This window comes from Podarcis vaucheri, assembly GCF_965113315.1.
Source record: "Podarcis vaucheri genome assembly, chromosome: 6".
Taxonomy (NCBI): Eukaryota; Metazoa; Chordata; class Lepidosauria; order Squamata; family Lacertidae; genus Podarcis; species Podarcis vaucheri.
The window spans coordinates 67112341-67132690 of record NC_138764.1 but is presented as its reverse complement, the minus strand read 5'-3'; the positions used below and the strand labels follow the sequence as shown (position 1 = coordinate 67132690).

Below are 20350 nucleotides of genomic sequence, written 5' to 3'. Positions count from 1 at the left end.
ACAACAACCAGAGGTGGCCCCTTCATGTTAGCATTCCACATATAACAGCTAAAAAAAGGACCCAAGTCCTGAAAACTAATTGTGGTTGCAACGGAACGACCAGATCATATTTCACAATGCTTCTTTTATCCAAGCACATGATTGGGAGAGGGGCATACAGAGAATAAATATAGATGATGAAGGGATGAGAAGTTGAACCTATTCCATGTTCTCAAGCTGCATACGAAGCAGACATCCAGATAATTTCCTAAATAAATGACCAAACTGGCTCCAAAGTAGTAACTCAGGAATATTGGGCAGTGGGGGGGTGGGTGGAAGGGAGGGAAATCTGAATAATGAACTCTAGTTCTTTTTACTTAAGGAGAAGACAGGAGCAGCCCATCCTATTGGACTGCCTAAACTGAGTTCCGATGTGAAGTTCCAAATCTCTGAACACTCAACCATAGTTACAACAAAATGTGGAGAGAGGGGTATTTGCATGAGTGAGGAGAGGTGGGAGTAAATGAGCCTTAAATAAATTTGTGATATTTAAACAATGCTTTGAATTTTGGTCCTGTTCAAATGTAAACTTGCCAATAAAATAAATCAGAAGCAGTTCAATCCAAATCCCAGCATAGCCAAAATAGTGACATCATTTTTGCAGATGACATCTAAAGCAGTTTTTTGCATTTCCCCCATGACAAAATCAAATAAGAAACCTGCACTGATTGTTACGTCCATTTGAATTCAAAATGGCTTGCCTCACATTAGAAAACATTTGTGACCTATTCCAGACCAAAAACAGAGTCCTTGCTTCCTTTGTGAAGATGCCCTCAGATTTAAACAGATTGAATCCCCTTTGAAGCAAGCCAGCATAAATCAGAGTACCTTAGCTTTGAAATAGATTGGGCTGGCTGCCATTATGATGTGCATTAAATAGGCTGATCAATAGCAACTGTGTTAACCACACCAGTGAAAAATCTTTTCAGCTGGACTAAATGAGAATCTCTTAAGTTAAGGAGTAATAAACACGCATACACCCATCACTGTGAACAATGGAATTATTCTCAGGCTGTCAAAATGGGGGGGGGGGGAGGGTAAAAATCTGCACACTTATAATGGCCAGGTTTTGTTTTTCCACATTCAAAGGAACACATATGATGCTTGTTCTGTATAGGACTGCACTCCCTCTGAAAAAGCAGGTACACAGCTTTGGGGTACGAATGGATATATATTGTCATTAGAGACCCAAGTTTAGCTGAGATTCCTACAATGCGAGGGTTGGACTAGATGACCCTTGAGTTCCCTTTCAACTCTACGATTCTATGATTCTAAGTAACTCCTATGGCTATGAGTGCTTTTTACAAGCCATATCTGGATGACAACTGCGGTCCATGCAGTTAGTAACCTCATGATTGGATTGCTGCATATGCTCTAGGTGGGGTGGCCTTTGACTAGTACACTCCAGCTGGTACAGAATGGAGCAGGTAGATTGCTGATCAAGAGAGATGGCTGACAGCATGAAAAACCTCTGCTAAAACATCTGCAATGGCTGCCCCTATGCCACCAGGTTGTGTTAAGAATCAAGGCCCTGAACTTGGCTACAGGATGCCCTAAGGACCCTCTGAGCCCTTATATTCTAACTCAGTTACTGAGAACATCCAGAACAGGGCTGTTAGTTGTTCCTCATGTTTCAGAAACCTGACTCTGGCTTCAAGAAGAAGTCAGACATTTAGTGTCACTGGTCCCATTCTGTGGAGTATTTTGCCAGCAGAGATCTTCGCTGCCAACTTTCAGACATCTCTTGAAGGCTTTTTGATGACAACAGTTCATCAGTTGTTTCAATTTTTTTTTTAAAAAAGGATATTTATTTATTTAATAAAATGTATACATTGCTTGATTGTAAAAAAACCAACAACTGAAAACCTCAAAGCGGTTTACAAAAAGATAGAACAAGAAAAAATTACAACCACATTTTAAAGCATACAAAAGTTAAAATACAGTACTAAACAGATTAAAAGTACCTCATTTTCTAAGCATCTGGGTATACTTGTCTAGACCAGAATGTTTGTAAGCAGATGTTCAAAAGAGTACAGTGAGAGCACCTGCTTGATGTCAATAGGCAGGGGGCTCCAAGTGTAGGTGCTGCCACAAATAAAGCCAAACCTTTGGAGAGTTACACAGCATGCTGTGGCTGTAGAAGCCAATATGGGAGAGACATGTTTTGTTGCAGCTGAGGCAGATAAAGGGTCAGAACATTGCCCAAACTCAACACATCAATACTGGTGACCACACACTTGAGGTTGTAGACGATTCTGTCTACCTGGGCTCCATCAGAACTAGCAATCTCTCCATCCACACTGAGCTGGACAAGCGTACTGGCAGCTACAGCAATGGCTCGCCTCTCCAAAAGGGTATGGGAGAATGCGATGCCAACAACCAATACCAAGATGAAGGCCACCTGGTCTATTTTTAAATAAAAAGTTGAATTAAGGAAGCCAGTCATACCATGTCCCTGGATCTCATATAAAACTATCAACACCATCAGCTTTGAATATTCAGTCTGAGGTGTTGTTTTCCCAGTTCTGCAATCTGTGTCACATAATGCCTGGACCTCATTAGCAATAAACAGATCCAGGTAAAGTCAGGAATGATTTACATACTCCAGATTTCCCATCGTTTGTACACTTTATTCCTGTCTGTCAAGATGTTTCAGCAGCTTGAGGGGGAAGCAATCATTTCTGCAAATAACTGGCCACAAACATTGACCTTCAAGCTGCCATTTGACGAGGACAGTATAGTACAAATTTTGCCAAAGTGCTTCTCCTGAGCTACTTGCCACTGTCAATGGAAAGTTTCCTTCCACTTTACAAAATTGCTTTCTAGAGGAAAAGGTTTCCAGGTCTGAATGGATACAAAGACAACTTGCTGTTTTCAACCTGCCAGGGTTTAATTACTACTGACTGCTTTTCCAATTTCATTTTGTATAGCAGAAATCAGTGACCAGCCAACATCTTTTAAAGGAAGTCACCTGCAAGATTTTATCATACTGCTGAGTTTTAGTTCTTTAATGAATGGCTGCTGAAATCCTCTTCACACTTACTTGGGAGTAAGCCCAACTTAACTCCATAGACCTTACTTCTAAGTAGACCTGCACTGTTTTGTGCTCTAAATATATTTCATAGACAAGGTTGTCCTATATACCATGGCTACTTGAAACACTTTGCTGGGAAACTTAGATTTATTCAGCTTAAACATACATGGACTTAATACAATTTCCAAAACATGGAGTTCCCAGAGGAGGTGGCATGTCAAGCAGCCTCATTATGTAGTTTCTATCATGTGCTAAAGATGCACCTTTGACTGTTAAGATTTGTGTGGTTTTTGTGAAACAACCTCTATTGTTTGATGTACACCCTTCAATTTGCTTTGAATTGCTTGATTGGGTTTTAATGTTATATGATGATATGTCTGTAGTAACCCATGTTCTTAAATAAATGAAACCATTTCCCCCTGTTCATATCATGGAGATAAGTAATCATCAAATCATAATGTAAGAGCACCTAAAATGAGGGCAGATTTAGCAACAGGCCCTTTCAAGGGAATTCCCAACAGGACCAAGCATAACTAAAAGCAGTACTCTAATATTTATGAGGTTTACAATTGTCTTCCCCTTTGAGCCAAGTTTGCATTAATGCCCCATGACCGCTGGAAACAAGAAACACCAATGGGAAGAGTCAAATGGGCAGAATTGCAGGGAAAGTTTCAGCTTTAGCTCCTGGCAACAACTCAGTCCAATCCTTTGTAACCTTACCGGAAGGAAGACAAGCTCTGTTGCAATTCTTTCCAGATATCTGGTTTGTTCAGTTGTTGGTTTTTTTGTGTTGACGTTGCTAAATAGTCGCCTTTAGTTTATATACAGATATGGATAACAAGCAAACAAAAGCAATATATTTCTAATGTATATATAAGCCACATTTCAGCCCCTGTTTAGCAAATGATGAGTTTGGAAGAAAACTCCAGGCATCAGTAAACAACCAGGTAGCGCTACCTGCTCAAACTCTCAAACAACTAATTCAACAGTTTAAATGAAACTGGAAAGGGTCACAGACCTGTACTTTGCACTGAAATTGACGCATTTGATAAATGGTTTAAGCTCATTCACAAGGAGAGGGAGGAGAGAGTAAGAGTCCCCCCCCCCCAGAGAGAAGTGGAAACAGAACGTCATGTCTACAAACAGTGAAAGCCAAGATTTTACAAAACATTTGCCCCAGCTTAGATCAGGGCTTCATTGTGCTAGGTACAAGTGTGTTTGTTTTAACCCTAATCAGTCCTACCAACAGTAGATCACTCTGGCTAGTATGAGTGACATGTGTCTACCCAAGCCCCCCAATATAATCTCATCCCTGCCATGACCTCACCAGTTAGGAAAAGCCCATCTAACTCAGTGGCACAATATATGCCTGAATAAGATCCCAGGTTCAACCTTGGTATCTCCAGGTTGGACTAGGAGAGACCCCTGCCTGAAACCCTGAAAAGTCACTGCTAGTTGATGTAGTCAATATCGATGTACCACTGGTCTGACTTAGTATAAGGCAGCTTCCTATGTAAACTGGATTGCCAAAACAACACAAGTAAATCTCTTTGAACCCTCAAAGATAGATGCCATTATTTATTTCTGTCCAATGGGAAGAAAAGAAGGTAACAGACATGAGGCGAACTGATCTGCAGAAGGCCAATACTGGAGATAGATTCACACAGAGACACACACACATCCCAAGTCTCTGGTCTAGTTCTCTAACCACTGGTCAACACTGGCAATATCACATTTGGCCACATACATTCCATCTGTACAGGTCTCATACTGATAAATAACAAAAGACCTAGGTTCTAAGAACAAAGTTTAATATTGTGTGACGTATTATTCACCACTAACGTATTACTCCCAGCCTATAAATGTCACTTTAATTGGTTCCAGTTTATTAAAAAAGTCAAAGTGAGATACAGCGCATGACTGTGGCATTGTGCTTTGCTGTCGGCAAGATAAATGGCGCTTAGAGACCTGCATGCCTTATCTCAACCCATGTTTTCAACGCAGAGTGGTCATGGAGATACTGGAGTGTACGCCTTCTCTTCCGCCCCAACCCTCGTTCCTCTTGCTTCACACAGGGGAGCGTTAGAAACTTACAATTTAGAGTGGTTGTGGCAACTGCTGAATTGATTAAGAGTGTTCTGTCAAAATAGAAGCTGAGCCTATTCATTTACAGCTTAGATGGGGGGGGGGTAGAATTAGTGTGTCTCAGACATAATAATAGTGATAAATGGGCATGTTCCCCGGCAAAATGCAGGAATCTGCCATTCAGCTGATTAGGTAAAAGAGCATTTTCCACAGGCTCTTTTTAAGCTCAGCATTTATGGCTACACAGAGACATTTGCTTTGCATGAGAATTGCCGGGGTTTTTCTTTCCAGTTGCTTGTAAAACGGATGTTTCAAAAAAAGGGGAAATAAGATTTAATTGCAACAGAAGGAGACTTCTTGTTTTTCCATCTTTACAATTAACAAGATAATGTATAGCATTTCTGAACAGCTAATGTGTGGGAGCAAATTTATGTCTAAGACACAGGCTGCTCCAAATTTCTGGAAGAGGCAGCAGTATCCATCTCACGTTCACCACTTCCAAAGGCATTTAGAAAAGGGTTCCTGCTCCAAACACATATGTACCACCTATGTCACAATGAACAATACACCACAATGCTGTCTAACATAATTATTGAATCAGCCTTATTGAATTAAGCCCAAGGGGTCGCTAGAAATGAGAATGGTCAGGGTAATTAAGCATTCTACAGGTTAACTTTTAGATAACTATTATTATATGATGAATCACATGAAGGAATATCAATGAAGGTGCCATTTTCTTACTGGCAGAATCTTATGGAATCGCTCACTCCATTCTTTAAACTTTATCTCACAAGGCTGTGGGTTTGAGTCTTGTTAAGCCTTTTGTTCATGGTTGGTTTAGATTAGATTTGTGTTCATCATAAAGGAGATTTATAAAGTCACACCCTAGTTATATGCAACAGCCACACAAGCCAGCACCTTTTGACAGTAGTGCTGTAATGGCATACTGTCCTCATGCACCCAAATATTTCTGAAGTGAGAAGGCAGTGACAGCTGACGCAGAAATATTACACAAATACTAGTGATGAGAAGGTACGTTTCGAAACAAAGAACAAAACAAACATTGACTGTATGCAAAGTATTATGAGATCATTCAGACCCATGTGGAGAGTTTTACTTCTAAAAAGTTTCCATTGGAGGAGGTCAGCCAGTCACACAGAATGTAAATTACAGTCATACCTCGGGATAAATACGCTTCAGGATAAGTATTTTCGGGTTGCACTGCACTCCACGGCTACCCGGAAGTAACAGAGCGTGTTACTTCCGGGTTACACCGCTCGCGCATGCGCAGATGGTCAAAATGATGTCACGCGCATGTGCGGGAGCGGTGAAACGCGACCTGCGCACGTGCGCATTACGTTCTGTTCAGGATGCGAACGGGGCTCCGGAACGGATCCCATTCACATCCTGAGGTACCACTGTATTCAAACCAATGTCAGGAGGAAGGTCAAGAAGATGAGGAATACTAATCACCGCAGCGCTTCACATTCCTTTCTTATGCCCTTACAACACACCTGCAAGATAGGTTTCCATTATTTCCATTTCATGGATGGAAAAACAGCAGTCTCCCTTGGCATTCCAGTGGGGGCTGATCTTTATATGCAACAGAATGAAGCAGTAGAACCCTGAGGTTGTACGGTTTTAAGCACAGGGGGGAAATGGAGGTTTTGAGGGATCTACCTGTTGAATCTCATTGCAGGCAAAATACAACCTTTATAAGTTTTGCGGGGGGGGGGGGGCTATCAGAGAAACAATATATATTCCAGCTCACTTCCCCGATGTCTTAGCTTTCTGCTGCATCTTTTTATCACTTAAGATGTTGCTGCCCAAGGTCATTTGACCACTTCAGGATTCTATTGCTCATTCTCACCTCATTCTTCCAGGCTTCAGTGCACAAAAACCAGAGACACAATGACACAGTATTCAGCCACTATCTAAAATGTTTGTCTCTTAGCTCAAGCTGGTAAAAAAACCACACTCTCCTGGATAATTGTGGGCTAATAACTTCTGTAGTCTTAGTTGCAAAGCTATTTTGGCTGTTACCATCCAGTATTCTTTATTATTAATTGGTATTAAGGTTAGGCTGAGACAGACATCCTCAAGGCCAGCCAGTCAACTTCATGGCTGAGCAGGGATTTAAATGTAGGTCTCCCAAGTCCAACACTCTATACCACGTGGACCTCCCGGAACAGCCACTGCCAGCTTGATGTCATAGATGAATGGGTGGATGTGGAACAGGGAGTCTCAGGTCCAGTATCTAGGTAGTCATGCTTCTCCTATCTAGGTAGACAAGTCGCTCACACACACACAGCCTAAGTTCCCACCTGTAAAATGAACTCACATTTAAACTCAAAATGAGATATTCCCAATAAAAAGTTCGAACATAAACTGTATTAGGAACGCCTACAACCGTAGCACGCTTTCACAAATGATGCTGCTCTCTGTGACTAATATAATACAAAAGGATTTTTACATATAACACTGTAAATATCTTTTAGCCTCTCACCTGCTATATTTGTGGAAATCTGAATGTTGAGAATGCAGGACAGAAAGAAGCGGGGGTTCACCCCTTTTTTCATAGCTGTCAACTATTCTTGCGAGGAATCCTATTCGGAATAATGGACTTTCCCTTTTAAAAAAGGGAAAAGTTGACAGCTATGCTTTTTTTACACAGGGCGCACATTTTAACAAAGCTAGATTTTTTACATTCACTTTATAGGAAATACAAAGGGCACTTCAATTGTAGCGCATATGGTCTCGCACATGTACACTGGGGTTTTTTTAATCTTCTGTGTTTTACTCCTACACAAATTGACATGTCCTTAGAAGTAACTCAGGAGAGGCTCAAAGTGGTGTGTGTCTGTTAGGGGGGGGGCGGTTTACAGCAGAAGCCCAACTACGTTTACTCGGAAGTAAACCCCACTGAACTAAAGTAGGGCTTGCTCCCTGGTGAGTGGGGTTAGGATTGCGGCCTTAGTGCCTGAAAATGACTTCCATTTACCAGAAAAGGACCCCCCCACACACACACACACTCAGGGGGCAGCCAAGGAAGTCCAGCCGCCCTGTGCTCTCTTTCCCTTGTCAAAGCTGAGGAAACACGTGAGCTGTCAACATACATGTTAAGAGGACCACTGGCGAATCTCCATTTTCCTCACCAAGAGGTTCGCTGCTCATGGTGGGCGGCGCGTTTTTTTTCTTTTTCTTTTTAAAAAGCCTTGTCGTGACTAGACGACCAGCCTGAGGAGAAGACTCCCCACGGAAGCCCCTCCTCCCCGACGCGGTCGCCTTCCTTTCCCTGCCGAGCAGAGATCGGCGGAGGGTCCATTTCGCCTCGTCCCTCCTCCTCCTACTCAGACCTGCGGGGAAAGAGGGGGAGGGACCGGCGATGGCGAAACTAACCGTTTCCCTAAAGACCAGGAACTGCCTCCTCCCGAACCACTTTGGGAGGCTTTTACAGAAGCGGGACTTTAAATAAAAGCGGGGGAGGGGGTGGGAGAGAAGGGAACCCCCCACGGGACCCAAAATTAATGGCTCGTGAGTGCGGGTGGCGGGTCCACCTCCGAGTCGTTACGGAGCCGTCCCCCCCACCCCACTCGTTTACCACTTCTACACCGGGGGCTGCGGTCTGCGGCGGCCCCACGTGAGATGCAGCAGCTGTCCACGCATGGCTTTCGATTCTCTTGTTTGTCGCCACCCCCACCCCCCCCGCCCCGGAGACACGAGCTAAGTCCTTCTCCCAGTCCTAGGACCGGTCACAAAACACATTGCAACCCCCTGCAGAGGGCGGGGTGGGGGGCAGAGATAGAGAGAGAAGGGTCAAGTGCCAAGCCTATATTGACAACACTGGGCACAGGGTTGCCAACTTGAATAAAATAACCGGGGTCCCAGGGAAGCCCCGCCCCGAATAATCGATCACATGACACGGTGCACGCACAGTATTTGAATGGCAATACCCATCAACTGGGGGGGGGGCAGCCCCTTCAAATATTTTATTGGGAGGGGCCGAAGTCGGACCCTAGGAGTTGGCTCCAAGGCTGGACAGCATAAGCTTTCCCGTGCCTACTCAGAAGCATGGGTTCAGTGGGGTTTACACCCAGGTAAGTGGGGCTAAGATTACAGCCCCCCCCCCGCGCTCTTGAGCCGCTGGGGATCCCCCACCCCCGGCAACTCCTCGCAGTTCGTTCAAACGCGGAATCCTATTGAAAAAGGCGGCATTGGTAAGGAGGAGTAAGAAGTAAGAGTAAACTAAACAAACCCCGCCACGTGATTACATCATCAGCTGCCCCCCATCCCTTAAAAAAAGGGGGGTCAGAAGTTTCCACTGGTGAGTAAGTGCGGAACTCCTGCCTAGGCCGTAAAGCACGGCGCCTCCATTGCAACTTCGCCAGCCTGCGGGTTTAAACTAGACACAATACCCGCCACCCCCACCTCCACCCCCGATCAGCCGCCCCCGATAGACACACGTCACGCATCAAAATGGAGCAAGTTTTATTGTTCTACGCCGCTACGGATCGATCTGCCACAGGCAGGGTCTACAAGAGCCCGATCCTAATGGTGTTTACTCGGAAACAAGTCCACTATTCATTTCGGCGGTTGCTTTCACGGGGAATGACAGCCCCACAGGAATTTAAAACTTCTAACAGAGGGCAGGGAAAACTTTTAAATCAAGAAAAGGATCGGAATCGGCCTCCCGGGACCTCGACCCGATTCGCTCCGCTCCCACCGCCGGCAACCCGCCTTACCTTCAGAGCGAATTTGTCTCCAGTTTTCTTGTTGAAGATTTCCAAAACTTTCCCATTAATCCCCAGCCCTAGGACTTGCGTGGTGACCTTGTAATCATCCGTGATGGCGTTTTTCTTGATCGGGAGGACGGACTTGATGTGGAACTGGGGGAATTGTTGTTGCTGGGCCAGTTGTTGCTGCTGCTGCTGCTGCTGTTGGGGCGGCTGGATCGGCGGCGGGGGCGGCGGCGGCGGGTTGGGGAAAAGTATTTGGGGGTTCTGGTTCTGGGTGTTGGACAGCATCGTGCCGTCGGGGGAGCCGAGGCCACCACAGCGCTTCCCTCCCGGGCCGCCTCGTCTCACCCCTCCTTCTGGTCCTCCTCCCTCTCCCCCAACAGTATGAAGTTTTGCGCGCGGCAGCCGCGTCGGAAATTCAGGGGTCTTCCCGATCCTCCTGGGCGCTGGCGAAAGGCGCGATCCCTCCTTTGTTGCGACCCGCGCCCGCCGGAGCTCCCGGCCGGAAGAAGCGGCCGCCCGCCCTTCTCTCGCGGCTCCCCTCCCGCCCCAGCTTGGCCCCAGCGCCCGGCTGCTCGCGGAACGTCTCTCGAGCGCCGAGACAGGAAAAGGAATCGCTACAATGTATCCACCTCGCTCCTTTCCCCGGTCGGCTTCCCTGCGCTGATGTCACAGCCTCGCGTTGACTGGCTGCGCCACGAGGGTGGGAGGAGCCGGGGCGGGGCCTGTCCAGGGAGGCGGGGCCTGGAGTTTGTGTGTGAGGTAGTGAAGGAGAGGCGAGGCGCCTGAAGGCTGAGGGAAAGTTGCCACACTTCGGGATGAACTGCTGGAAGGCGACTCCTCTCTCTCCCTGAGTCGTCCCTGGTTTGCAGGCTTTGCTGGGTGGAAAGTGAGCCTGGCAGAGCAGGTGTTCCTTTCCTGTGAACACCAGGCCTGAAGAAGAGCTCTGTGTGGCCGGGAAGTTTGCTTACCAGCGTTTTAAACACTTGGCGGGTCCCCAGTTAAACGAGGGCCTCGCATGGTGACCAAGGTGTGTGGATTCACGCTGGGCAGAGGCAGTCTCCCGTACTGAAGGCACCCAACAGTAAGCAACACCTGGCATTTATATAGTTTCAGTAAATAATTCCTTTATTTTCAGGAAATGTTTCAAGAACTGCTGGTGTCAGTTTCAGTTCAGTTAAAAAAAGCAAAACCCTTATGCACCTCCACTCTACTAAATGCAAAGGCATTAGAAAGTATGCACATTGCCACTTTAAAAGGTACATATTATGCTCTTCAATACAGTGGTACCTCAGGTTACATATGCTTCAGGTTAAAGACTCCGCTAACCCAGAAATAGTGCTTCAGGTTAAGAACTTTGCTTCAGGATGAGAACAGAAATCGTGCTCTGGTGGTGCGACCGCAGCAGGAGGCCCCATTAGCTAAAGTGGTGCTTCAGGTTAAGAACAGTTTCAGGTTAAGTGCGGACCTCTGGAACGAATTAAGTACTTAACCCGAGGTACCACTCTATATCCATTCTGTGGCTGCTGAAAGCTCCGTTGAATCTCCACTAAGTGAGCCTCTTAGGTATTTGTATAGTACTCCTACATGGTTAAAAAGCTTGGGAGACCCAAGAATTTATGAAGAGATTTTTCAGTAGAGTCCCCCAGAAAGAGTACAAATTCAAGTATGTAGTTATTGCAGCTGATCTCTCCCTGGCCATCAAGCAACATCAATTCCAAGCAGGTGTTTGATGGCTCAACTCTCTGGTATCATAGCAAAGGCACGGTGAGACTTACCCTTTCTTATTAATGGAAATGAACGTACAGTGTGTGAAGAAGCTGTGACATCTCAGAAGACATAGCTTTGGGCTAAATAATTTTTTTAAAGGTACTTACAGAGACTTTATTTATAATATCATGTATGACTTTCCACAACAGTGTTCTCTGGGTGGCTTACAACAACACATTAAAAATGTAAACCATGGTGACTAAAGGATAAAAAGTCCTGTGTCCTATGAGAATTACAATATTACACAGGAAAGGTATTGAAGCTTCAGATACACATTTGCCCCAGTGCAGACAGGAACATAGGCACTTGAGAAACTGCCTTATACCGAGTCAGAGCATTGATCCATCCATCTCTGACTGGCAGAGGGTCTCAGGCAGGGGTCTCTCCCAGCTGCATGCAGAGATTCCAGGGAATAAACCTGGGAACGCCTGCATGTAATGCTGATCCTCTACCACTGAGCTCTGGCCCTTCCCTAACACATAGGCTACCAGGAGTCACAGATCAGAAAGGAAGTGTGGAAAGTGGTTTTATGACTGAGATCTCCTGGGCCAGAAACAATAGTTGAGAGATGTAGAGATTCTTTAAATATTTTTGAAGTAAGGAAAATCATCCTCTTGAGAACTGAAATGAATGTTTGTGGATCTGCATGAGAAAAGTCAGGAAAGAACAAAATATTCAGTATACAGTTGTGTGAAATCCCTGGGTTGAAACGAGCCAATTAGAATATCTTTTCGGTGCCTTTAACATTTGCTGATAGTTACTGCATCCACTAGCAACATAAATCCTTTTTCTGTAAAACAGGATACCAATGCAACTGTGCCATAGCTTGCTACTGTACCATAATATAGTCACACAATCCTATAAGCAGCTGTGGGTTGTGCAATACTTTATAACATTGGTCTATATGTCAAGGCTTTAAAAAGATCCCTTTGGGATTTGGCTTCTGTTCACCCAGGCTACGTGAATGTGCTCAGTTTGCAAGCATAAAAGAAGCAGAATGGACAGAGACAGCTGAGTCAATACAAATTATGGAAATGTTCCAAACTTGAAGTGCGTTGATTAAGAAAACGCAGATATTTGGTGCAGAAAATGCCAACAATGAGTAGATGCTTCCCTTCTGTTCCCACAAAGCAAACAGAAGGCAAATATTAAAGGCTATGTCAGGCCAGCCTTTGGCATTTCTGAAAGGCCAATTTCGTTTCTGACGTAAGTTAGAATGAAGGGTGAAATAAAACAGCACGCATTTCTTGTGTTCTTCATAGGGAGGTTGGGATGACCCTGGCCATCATGAACGATACTTTTCAGCTTACATGGCTGCCAACAGGCATGCAAAAGAGCACACCACCAGGGTGGAAGATGCTTTCTTATTCTGCATGGAGAGCTAGAAGCAGGGAAAATAATAATAATAATAATAATAATAATAATAATAATAATAATAATAATAGCACCCTACATCTGCAGGTCTCCAAATATCCTTTGGAATATGGCTAGTATGTATATTGAGAGCCGAGTGGGCAAAATGTGTCCTCCTAAGCCATATCACGTGGACATCTGGCCTCATCACTATGTAAGAGTCTACATGGTGCCTACAGAAATTTAGTGTTGGTTCCTTCAGGATTCTGTGTCCAAAAAGACCTAAAGTTTAAGCACCATAAACATGGACTAAGTCAAACTGGGCTGGCCCTACACTGAGCTGTGTGGCTGCACAAATCAAGTTGATGTGACCAAGTTCAAACTTGAAAGAGTATCTGCTGGAGAGATGGCCTAGTAATATTTTGAAGCTTTTATTTATTTTTTGACAAGCCAATGAAGCCAATAATAATATGATCCTTGGGGTACCTTCCAACTCTATAATCCTATGAATCTGTGATACTAAGGGGCATTTCAAAGATTTTGAAGGCAAAATTTGTACATGGAAATCACTGTTGTACAGAATATAGTATGCATCCTGCACATCAACAGTGGATCTTTGGCTTTTTGCAATCACTAAAAAGATGGGATTAGACAGATTCATACAGGGTGGCTACTAGTCATAATGGCTACTCTCTCCAGAATCAGAGGCAGCATAGGAAAGCAGGGGAAGAACTATCACCCTCCTGTTCTGCTTGTGGGCTTCTCATGGGCGTCTAGTTGGCCACTGTTTCTGGATGAGATGGACCGAAGGTCAGATCTAGCAAAACTCATGTTGTTAAGGCTTTTGTTAGTGTGCAGTTGGGCACAAAAAGTGGGGTAGTTGGAAAGCTAATAAGAAGCTGTTGGAAATATTTGGGGGCAGGTATTAGAGATGCTAGTATTTATTAAGCATATTAAGCAGTTAAGTGACAGCATGTACCCGGTCATTTCCCCATACTTAAACTTCCCAAACCATATTCCTCTTTCTCATCAGAGCCTCCTCTTTTTTGCCTTCCTCTTTCAGCAGGTCATTGCATTCTTGTAAACACCCTTAAAGAACTCCTGGTTTGGCATGCATTCGTTACTGAACTAAGGCAGGTTCATACATGGATTCCCACTGTATAGTAGATAAGAATTACTGACTCCTATGGAGAAACACCACCACTGATACAGGGTATAAGCAAGGATCAAATCACACTTTGTGCTCGTTCAGCTTTTATTTATTTTTTTTAAATCTGATGGGGAATGTGTGCAGTTGGAAAAATCTGCTTTTAGAACCTGCTGCATTTTACCAAGCTATGAGAATACTTCTGAAACTAAGGAAGAGAACACAAGAGGCTGGTTTATCATGTTAGTGTTGCTTTCCAAACCCCATGCTTTTGCTCCAGGCTTCACAGAAGCCTTTCTAGCAGTAATTCCCAAACTGTGATAGGTTAGGAAAGCTTTGAGGGCTTTCCCATATGTCATCATTTTGAAAACAACAACTGTGGAAGCCCGGAAGAATGTAGAGTCCAGGATGTCAGGAATGTGACTGAGGATGGAAGGAGAATTCTAGGGAGGAAGGATTGGCCAGCATAGGAATTTTTTTTCCTTCTCCTTCTTACTGGAGGTCAGGCACATAGATCAATAGCAGAGAAGAGCTGTGTGAGTGTGTATTTTGGGATGAGGGACAATGGGATGGAGCAGAAATAAATACAGACTCCACTAACCCAGAAATATTACCTCAGGCTAAGAAATTTGCTTCAGGAGAAGAACAGAAATCGTGCTCTGGCGGCAGCAGGAGGCCCCATTAGCTAAAGTGGTGCTTCAGGTTAAGAACAGTTTCAGGTTAAGAACAGACCTCCAGAACGAATTAAGTTCTTAACCTGAGGTACCACTGTACTAGAAATCCTTTTCCTTTCAAGGTTTCTCGCTGCACCCAAAGCCCACCCCCTTTGACCCTAGCTTCCTATTCTCAGGCATGATCAGGTCCATGGCCCATCTAGCTTCCAACCATGGAGGTAGAGCAAAGCCCTCATGGCTAGTAGCCATTGAGAGTCCTCTCGTCTATGGACTCTTCATTCCACCACGTGAGGAGGGATATATTTGTATCTGGACCATGCTTTTAGTTTTTAGCAACTTCTTTTTAAAATAAATAACAATTAGGTGCCAAGTTACATATTTTCGCACACTATGTTCTGTAATATTTTAATTTAAATACACCTCTTTTTTTTTTTTATAATGAAGCCATCTTATGTAACGCTGGTTTTTGGCATGCTGTCAAGAAAGACCCCAAAAGGCAGATTGGAAATGTATTTGCACTGTTGATACATGATACATGATAATGGTTTCATTCATTTGTCCAACTAATGAATAAGTATTTGTCCAACTAATGCAGAGTATGGAGGAGAACATACATTCCGGGACCACATAACACCGGTTCTGAGAGATCTGCATTGGCTCCCAGTACGTTTCCGAGCACAATTCAAAGTGTTGGTGCTGACCTTTAAAGCCCTAAATGGCCTCGGTCCAGTATACCTGAAGGAGCGTCTCCACCCCCATCATTCAGCCCGGACGCTGAGATCCAGCACCGAGGGCCTTCTGGCGGTTCCCTCATTGCGAGAAGTAAGGTTACAGGGAACCAGGCAGAGGGCCTTCTTGGTAGTGGCGCCTGCCCTGTGGAACGCCCTCCCAGCAGATGTCAAAGCAATAAACAACTATTTTACTTTTAAAAGGCATCTGAAGGCAGCCCTCTTTAGGGAAGTTTTTAATGTTTGAAGCTGTACTGTTTTTAATATTCAGTTGGAAGCCGCCCAGAGTGGCTGGGGAAACCCAGCCAGATGGGCGGGGTATAAATAATAAATTACTATTACTACTATTACTATTCAATACTGCTATTGGCTAAGAGGCATTGACATTATATAAATAATAATAATAATAATAATAATAAATTTTATTTATATCCCGCCCTCCCCAGCCGAAGCCGGGCTCAGGGCGGCTAACAACAATAAAACAGTACAAAGGTACAACATAAACAACATTCTAAAATCATTCATTATAAAAATTAATTAATTCAAGCCACTAGCAACCATTGGGCCAGAGCTCTGCGAAGATTGCCGAGGGAGGGAGTCAGGCTGTGCCCTGGCCAAAGGCCTGGTGGAACAGCTCTGTCTTGCAGGCCCTGCGGAAGGATGTCAAGTCCCGCAGGGCCCTGGTCTCTTGTGACAGAGTGTTCCACCAGATCGGAGCCACAGCCGAAAAAGCCCTGGCTCTAGTTGAGGCCAGCCTAACTTCTCTGTGGCCTGGGACCTTCAAGATGTTTTTATTTGAAGACCGTAGGTTTCTCTGTGGGGCATACCAGGAGAGGCGGTCCCGTAGGTACGAGGGTCCTAGGCCATATAGGGCTTTAAAGGTTAAAACCAGCACCTTAAACCTGATCCTGTACTCCACCGGGAGCCAGTGCAGCTGGTATAGCACCGGGTGAATGTGATCTCGCAGCGAAGACCTCGTAAGGAGTCTCGCTGCAGCATTCTGCACCCGCTGGAGTTTCTGGGTCAGTCTCAAGGGCAGCCCCACGTAGAGCGAGTTACAATAATCCAGTCTGGAGGTGACCGTCGCGTGGATCACAGTGGCTAGGTCAGGGCGAGAGAGGTAAGGAGCCAACTGCTTAGCTTGGCGGAGATGGAAAAATGCCGCCTTTGTTATAGCTGCAATCTGCGCCTCCATGGAAAGGGAGGTGTCGAAGATTACACCCAAACTCTTAACGGACGGTGCTGGCACTAATTGCGCCCCCGCAAAAGATGGGAGTTGCCCCCCCCAATCCCATATCGCCCCGTCCCAGCCACAGGACCTCTGTCTTCGAAGGATTTAGCTTCAACCGGCTCCCACGTAACCATCCAGCCACAGCTTCCAAACATCTGGTCAGTGTGTCTGGGGCCGAGTCAGGATGGCCATCCATCAACAGATAGAGTTGGGTGTCATCGGCATACTGATGACAACCCAGCCCAAAACTCCGAACAAGCTGGGCGAGGGGGCGCATAAAGATGTTGAAAAGCATCGGGGAGAGTATCGCGCCCTGAGGTACTCCACACACCAAGGAGTGGCGCGATGACAATTCCCCCCCAAGCGCCACCCTCTGTCCCCGACCAGAGAGAAACGAGCGCAGCCATTGAAGGACTGTGCCCTGGATCCCCACGTCGGTAAGGCGGTGGTCCAAAAGTTCGTGATCGACCATGTCGAAAGCTGCTGATAGATCTAAAAGAATCAGCAGCCCTGACCCGCCTCGATCCAGCTGTCTACGAAGGTCATCTGTTAGGGCGACCAGAGCCGTCTCGGTCCCATGACCAGCGCGGAAGCCAGACTGGAATGGATCCAGAGCCAATGTTTCATCCAGAAACCCACCAAGCTGTTCAGCAACCGCTCTCTCAATCACCTTACCCAGGAACGGAAGATTCGAAACCGGGCGGTAATTGGATAGATCTAAAGGATCTAATGATGTTTTCTTTAAGAGCGGGCGCACCACTGCCTCCTTCAGTTCCCCTGGGAATGTCCCCGTGCCAAGGGACAAATTGATGATATTCCCCAGGAGGGCCCGCACCTCGTCTGGACACGCTCTAATCAGCCAAGACGGGCACGGGTCGAGAGGACAAGTGGTGGGCTTTCCAGCTCGGAGGAGTCTGTCCACATCGGCTGGGGATATCTGGTCGAAGTGGTCCAATACTGGACCCGAGGACAGTCGAGGGGCCTCCAGTTCCTTTATTGTATCCAAATTGGCAGGGAGGTCATGGCGGAGCAACAAGACCTTCTCCGCAAAAAAGCTCGCAAATGCCTCACAGCCGTGTGTCAATTTGTTATTTAAATTTGGCTGTCCCTCAAGGGACGTTAAAGACCTGATTATGCTAAATAATTGCGCTGGGCGAGAGCTAGCGGATGCAATGGAGGCCGAGAAGTATGACTTCTTAGCAGCCTTCACCGCCATCTCGTAGGTTTTCATAAAAGCCCTATAAGATGTTCTTGAGGCTCCGTCACGGGCACCCCGCCATACTCGCTCTAGCCGTCTGAGGTCCCGCTTCATTTTCCGAAGCTCCTCGGTAAACCAGGGAGCCCGGTTTCTGCGGGGTCGCAGAGGGCGCTTAGGTGCGATCTCATCGATGGCTGCCTGGAGCTGGGCATTCCAGCCCTCAACAAGCTCAGTCAATGAGTCGCCAGGGGGAGCAAGGTCCCGCAAGGCTTGGCGGAATCTCTCGGGGTCCATCAGCCTCTGCGGGCGAGCCCAAATTGGCTCGCCACCTAAGCAGGGTGGGGGTGGAAAGTCAATCCTGGCTTTCAGAGCGTAGTGATCAGACCATGGCACCTTCGTCGGAGGAGACATGATCACATCTATACCGACGCCAAAGATCAAATCCAGCGTGTGGCCTGCTTGATGTGTGGGGCCCGAAACAAACTGGGAGAGCCCTAGTGTCGCCATGGAAGACACCAGGTCCAGAGCCTGTGAGGAGGGAGTGGCATCGGCATGGATGTTGAAGTCCCCCAATACCAATAGGTTAGGGAACTCCAAGGCCCAGCCGGCCACCGCCTCCAGCAGGCCTGACAGGGTGGCTGCTGGTGCGCTAGGTGGCCGGTACACCAGCCAGACAGCCAAGCTCTCCTCGGAGCCCCACACTAGGCCAACACATTCAATGCCGGGGATCGATGGCGATGGTAGAGCCCTGAAAGGACAATCTTCCCGGATTAATAATGCCACCCCTCCCCCCCGGCCCACAGTCCGCGACTGGTGGAGGACAGAGAAACCAAGTACAACCTTGAAATGTTTCGCAAGCTGTAGTTTCCTCCACCTCTCTTCACATTCCTTTTCCCTTGTGAATAGCACAGAAATCCCATTTCCGATTTTTGCAGAAACAAACTCTCAGCACAGCAGCTCCTGCAATATATTTTATTTCACTTTCTATGCTGCAAAGATATGACTGGTGAAATCAAGGCTTCAAAATCACATTCAACAGTGGGGGGATTTTTATAATGCAGATCAGCTGTGGAGATGAGTAGTTCTGGTTCCCTTTCTTTGAAGCAACTGAAGGCATAGGGTGGGCCAATGGTGGTGCTTTTCCTCTCATGCCCAGAGACCCCAAAACCTAGCTTAGAATTAGAAAAATCCACAGAGGATAGGCCTATCAAAGGCTGTTCACCATGATAGCTGAATGGAATCTAGGGACCATATAACTTTGAATACCAGCTCCTGGACATAAATGGACTATCAGCTTCATATAGAACCAGCCCTACTGTTAGACAGAGCCAGGCAGCTGATTGTGGATGTTGTGAACAGGCATCAAACTATTATTTAATTTATTATGACTGCATTATTACTGCCATGGATGGGGGAGAGGTGGAATTATTTGCTTCAGGTGCCAAAATAATTTGACTAGCCTTGAGTATTGCACACCTTAGCTAGAAGTGGGGGGAGTGGCGAGAGTAGCATCTTTTACTGCCTTGCCACAGGCAGAATAATGCTTCATACCCACCTTGCAAGCATCCTAGAGGTTTCTAGCAGACTACAGTGGCAAAAATGCTGCAATAGACAGTCTGATTCAGCGGCATCCTTGTCTTCAACCTGCAGCTATCCCTGAAGCTGAAAGAGATGAGGTTAGGGAGGGGTCTGTATAGGTTTGGGCAGTGTTTTCCCCTTCAAATGGGCCTCCTCACTGGATCCACCCAAAGGTCATGAGAACGTGGCTTGACTTTTATTCTCTGAGTACAGATTCAGGCTTTCACTATGTGTACATTTAGACACGTGATCACCCTCATATATATTTAACAATGGAAATATATCATCCGTGAGAGCCACTGATCCAAAGCAAGAGTGTGGTATGGAGGTTTAACCCTTGTTACGTATGCATAGATTATTGGCAATTTAGTTGATAACTTCATATTCTCAACTGGAAATGGAATATAGAGGAACCATTTGGGTTGCTTTGAGAAATGTGATAACATGCACAATTTTTAAAATTAAAATCAATCACGCACACACACCAAGTCACACCAGTATCAGGAAAGCCACAACAGGTAAAAATAGCATCTTCCCTTCCAGGTCAAATAGTCGCTTCAGGAGGCAATTTTAATTTGCCACCACCCATGCCATGGTCCAAGTCTGCTTCCATTCCAAAACACAGTGGCAGCGATTCTTACTTGCAGGTAGGGAAGAGATATTTATTGCTGGAAGCCTCCCAGAGTGGCCACCCAGTTGGATGGGCCGCATATAAATAATAAAGTATTATTATTATTATTCAGGCTAACAGTGGCATAGGCTTTGCTATTGTGCTGT

At 45.8% G+C, this 20350-nt stretch overlaps 1 protein-coding gene and 1 long non-coding RNA gene across 2 annotated transcripts in view; both read right to left on the bottom strand.

Moving 5' to 3' along the window:
* The window catches only part of MAPKAPK2 (MAPK activated protein kinase 2), an 81207-nt gene extending 70729 nt beyond the window's left edge, over positions 1–10478 (bottom strand). The window contains exon 1 of the mRNA XM_082228377.1: positions 9901–10478. Coding sequence (XP_082084503.1) covers positions 9901–10182 — 282 coding nt within the window. The 5' untranslated portion in view covers positions 10183–10478. The remainder of the gene's footprint in view (positions 1–9900) is intronic.
* Positions 10479–11863: 1385 nt separating this feature from the next.
* Positions 11864–19636, bottom strand: LOC309533807. Its single transcript, XR_014220479.1, has 3 exons — positions 19551–19636; positions 18836–18955; positions 11864–12306 (listed from the first exon to the last, which is right to left on the bottom strand). It is a non-coding gene; the product is annotated as an uncharacterized lncRNA (long non-coding RNA).
* Positions 19637–20350: the final 714 nt, after the last annotated feature.